The 5185-nt window shown below is 33.0% G+C and overlaps 1 protein-coding gene across 1 annotated transcript; it reads right to left on the bottom strand.

Annotated features, from left to right (window-relative positions):
* Positions 1–1683: 1683 nt before the first annotated feature.
* Positions 1684–2103, bottom strand: LOC149247460 (uncharacterized). The gene has a single exon (XM_089458232.1). The coding sequence runs from the start codon at positions 2081–2083 to the stop codon at positions 1802–1804; it is 282 nt and encodes a 93-aa protein (XP_089314358.1). The 5' UTR covers positions 2084–2103; the 3' UTR covers positions 1684–1801.
* Positions 2104–5185: the final 3082 nt, after the last annotated feature.

The following is a 5185-nucleotide window of genomic DNA, read 5'->3' as shown; positions in this document are numbered from 1 at the left end:
TAAACAATTTGAAAGGAAAAACACACAAAGAGACAAATATATATATATATATATATATATATATATGGGGAAATGGTGCACAACCTATATATATATATATATATATATATATATATATATATATATAGATATATGAGGGAAAATGGTGCACAACCTAATCGACAAGAGTGATGGTTGTTCTTATTTATAAGAGAACTAGGGAGGCTGGTTTATTCACTATGAGTTTTGACTTACTTTTTAATTTGTGTGAGAAATAATGTTGAATTTGATGGTTGATTTTGGAAATGTTATAGTATTAGATAGAGAGAAATAATGTCACTTTTTTACTTCTTATACATTTAATTGAGGAAACTTTACAAGAAAATAATCAAGATAAGGATGACTATGAAGTATGGTAGTTTTAAAAAGAAGTCTAAAATAAATGCACCATAAAATATGCAAAAAAACAACTAGACTTAATTCTATTACAAATTTCAAAATTGTTCTAAATTCTAATGAATAAGGATGAGGGTGACATTTTATAACATTTTAACTGAAGTTTGTTCTAAATTTTGATGAATAAGGATGAGGGTAACCTTTTAACAAATGTACCATTTGTTACATTGAAATCTGCAATCAAGATAGACAAAGCCAAAACAGAGACCCAATACGCAAAAAATAAACAGCACTTAAATTATTGAAACGCACGAACTTAAATTGAAATACAATAAGAAAATGCACAATTCGAATTTGAAATGAATAGACACCCACAATTTGAATTTGAAATATAGACACTAATTTCGGAGGGGGCTTATTTTATTTAGTGAAATACAATTTATTGAATCCTAGCCATCTATATAATATTTAATAACGAAAAAACAATTTATTTTTTCTGAATAAATAGAGAGCACTTTAGTATATAAATATTTATTATATAAATTTCAATTTTATAAAGTTTATAAGGTATATTTGTTTTTTTTTTTTTTAATAGAATAAATTTTTAATAATTTTCAAAATATTATAGAATACATGAGTATATTATTTAAAGAAAATTATTCAATGTAATTTTCAAAAAATATTATACGTTATAAATTTTGACTTCTTAAATTAGCAAAATTATAATAATTTAAAAAAAAATCTTAATACTTTACCCATATAATTAAGATTTAAATGTTAAATAATTTTGAATAACTCAGTTGAAAATAAGAATATATAAAAACCATTCAAAATATATAACTAAGTTATATGCACCAAGAGAACACAAAATTTGGTCATGGATTAATTCTGATTATAGTAATAAAGAATTATCGATGTCAATCACTAAGTGCAACGTAAAAACATGATTAATTTTTAGTTAAAAAATTATCCAGGCCAATCACTAAGTGCAACGTAAAACGTAAAAACATGAATAGGTCGTTTACTTGGAAACATAAATATATCTTTAAGAAAACAAAACATCGAATTACGAGTTTACTTAGACCGCAGCTTCTCGTTGCGACTAAAAATGTCGGGATGAACATTGCTGAAAGTTTGGTCACATAAACTGTTTGTAATCTATATTCATAACTTCAACCGATAAATCGGAAAAATGCTCAGGTGAAAGATGGTACCCGAAACCCTATTTATTATAAAACCGCAAATACCGACCTCACCATCGGATTACAGTCGTAACTTTGATCCCCCTCTTGTAACACAACACATTACTAATCAACACGCACATAACATTATTCTCATCCATGCATGCTCCTAAGCAATGCCCTGAACGAGTGTACACAGATTCACATATTAGATGGGCAGGGGGTCTTCTTTACACTATCTTCTCTTACTCCACGTCATTCTTATTTTGTTGTCCCGGCAGCTTCTGTTTGATTTTATCAACCATACCTGGCTTCTTTTCCTCTTCACGCCCAGGCTGACCGCCACACTGCCTTTCGTCTCCGGGGAGCTTTTGCTGTTGTCCCGGAATCTTCTCTTTGATTTTATCTACCATTCCCGGCTTCTTCCCCTCTTCACATCTACCACCCTCAGTCTGATCACATTGCCTTCCCTCATCTTCCTTCTTTTTGCCGAACATACCGCGGTCCTGGTGTGCTGGTTGCGCCATCTTAATAACGAGTAAAAAGGAAGTAACCCATATTGAAATTCAACTAATTATTGTGTTACATAGATACATTCGAAACATATACATTACCTTAAATAATAAGCGGAATGTGTGGAAGATAGAAATCATGTAAATTGCGGAAAAATGAGATGGGTACCTTATTGTGTTACAAAGATATATTCGAAACGTATACATTACCTTAAATAATAGGCGGAATGTGAGGAAGATAGAAATCATGTAATAGGTGGAAAATGGGATGGGATTACCTTAATGAGTTAAATGGGATTACTTTAATACACTATTATGCAAGGAGTTAAACGGGATTATCTTATCATTGTTTAACTTTTTATGTGGAAATGAAGAGGTACTTTGTTTAAATCTTCCCTAATTTAACATGGAGCATGAACAAACCAATCATGAATAAATAAATAGTATGATGTCTCTTATATTAGATCTTTTTTATAATCCACTATTATTATAAGTCATGATATTGCTACCTGGACTGGTTATAGGGATAAATATTTGTATGATTTCATGATCGATGGTATGCACTTGTACTAACTATGATATTGTTGTTGTTTTACATGCTTCGCCATGAAGCAAATGTAACTATTTTATGACTGAATATAACGTTTTTTTCATTCTGAACAAAAATAGTATGAAACAAAATTAAAAATGAATGAAGCAATATAGCAGGGTTTTCTTCCACCCCGATTCGAAACCGTCAGGGTTTTAGAAGTTTACAATTAACCAAAAAGTGGTTGTGGAGGGGTGGGCTCTATGTACAAATTTTAACACACTATGTTGGGTATGGATCTATAAATTTCTGTATTGTCTATGTATGTTAATTATTTAGGAGGCGATAACTGATAACCATAGTTTGTCTGGTTTCGTGGGAATTAAATGACCATTTTCTGGCACATCTTCGATCTATGGGAAGTCCTTCGGGGTATTTTCATGGATTCGTTTGAGCCTACCGAGAATATTTACATTCCACTGGTTTGATTATTATGTGATGATTTTACCATGAGTTGCCAAGAATATTGACAATCCAATGGTTTGATTATTATATGATGATTTTACATGAGTTCCCAGCTATAGGAGCCCTTGAGATTTTTCACCAATTTGGCAAGGTCTTCTACGCATTTCATATTTGCTAGAGACATGTATGATTGCGACTTGCTACTGAAAAAATTTCAACAAACCCCTCCTGCAAATTACTCAAATAAACAACCAAAATCGGCAAAAGATTACAACCGCCCCTATTTGAAATGTAGACAGAATGATTTTTTTAATCAATAAATTGGCGCCTGTCAACTTACTTGTGAGTGGGGAGTTTGTCTTTGAGAGATTTCATGTGGAAGAGAGGGTCACCATGTGGTATCAGTGGAGGCGAGAAAGCCCATGAAAAATTTCTGTTGGTAGTCATGTCATCAGAGGAAGCAAAGGAGGCCATCCAATCGGCTGAAGAATTAGAAAAATAAGAAGACGAAGATAAATCACATTTCGATATGAACCCCTCTTCAACCATGGCTACTCATGAAGAAAATAGGGTTTCCAGATCTTGAATTTCTGTCACGAAATTTATGTTTCTTTCCTTTTACACAACTAAAATTCCCCTCCTGCCATGTTGGAAAGGCGGAGGATAGAAAGCATGAATTATTCACACATAAAACACGAGTTGTTGCTCATTTATTGATCACACAAAACACGAGTTGTTGCTCTTTTATTGATCACACAAAACATGATGCTTACAATGAACCCGATGAAGGGTATTTATCCTTTTCCAACTAGCTACTCACCTTTACATGCAACCACATGCAACCACACAATAAAAGTCGTCTATCACTTAACTCGACTTGACTCAACACTCAAATACTCAATCACTCAATCACTCAGTTAACTGACCCCCTATGTTTATCCAACTCCTCATGCAGGAGTAATTAGCTTATTTTAACACTCCCCCTTAATTACGACTGCTAAACTAAAACATGACTCATGACAACTCAAACATTCATGCTGGTCTATGTCTCAACTAGGCTTACAACACCCAGGTTTCTTCTATGAAACTCAAACACATCTTGTGCTAATGACTTAGTAAATATATCAGCTAATTGATCACTAGATTTACAAGGCTTCAAGTGAACTTCTCTATTTCTCACAAGTTCTCTAATTAAGTGATATCTAATATCAATATGCTTTCTCTTCTGATGAAACACACTATTGTTGGATAATGCAATCGCTGAGGTGTTGTCACAATATATTGTTGTTGATCCTTGTTGTTTCTGCTTGAGTCCATCAAATATTCTTCTTAACCAAACTGCTTGACATGCTGTTGATGTTTCTGCTACATATTCTACTTCTACTGACGAAAGTGTCACAATGGGCTACTTCTTAGATGCCCATGAAATCACACCTGAAACAAGGTCGAACAAAAAACTAGAAGTGCTCTTCCTATCATCTAAAATTCCTACAAAATCACTATCTGTGTATCCAATCAAATCTTTCTTGTATGTGCTTGCATACATTATGTCACAATCTCTAGTTCTTGCTATGTATATTAGAATTCATTTTCCCACACTCCAATGTGTATCTTTTGGAGTCTCCATAAATCTGGAAATCAAACTCACTCCCTGCATGATATCTGGTCTTGTAGTTGTGAGATACATGAGGCTACCAACCAATCTTTTGAATAGAGTTGGAGTGACATCTGATCCTTCATCAGCCTTTCTTAACTTTGTACCTGTTGCAACTGGTGTAGGGACGGGTTTGCAATTTTCCATCCTGAATCTTTTCAAAAAAAATTTGGCATATTCATTTTGACAAATAAAAATTCCTTTTTGAGATTTCTCAACTTCTATGCCAAGAAAATATTTCATGAGACCAAGATTTGTCATCTCAAATTCTTTCATCATGGCTTCTTTAAATTCATCTATCTCAAAATCACCTGTAAAATTCATGTCATCAACATATAAGCAAATAATCAAAATTTGTCCAAGCTCGTCTACCTTTGTGTACAAGGTAGGCTCAATGTTGCTTCTACAAAATCCATTCTTAATCATGTAGCTATTGATTTTGCTATACCAAGCTCTAGGCACTTGCTTC

This window comes from Pinus tabuliformis, chromosome 7 (genome assembly GCF_031772625.1).
Source record: "Pinus tabuliformis cultivar Carrire ecotype Pingquan chromosome 7, CPIR1, whole genome shotgun sequence".
Lineage (NCBI taxonomy): Eukaryota > Viridiplantae > Streptophyta > Pinopsida > Pinales > Pinaceae > Pinus > Pinus tabuliformis.
Note: the sequence above shows the minus strand (reverse complement) of the source record. Positions and strands in the feature narration are given on the sequence as shown.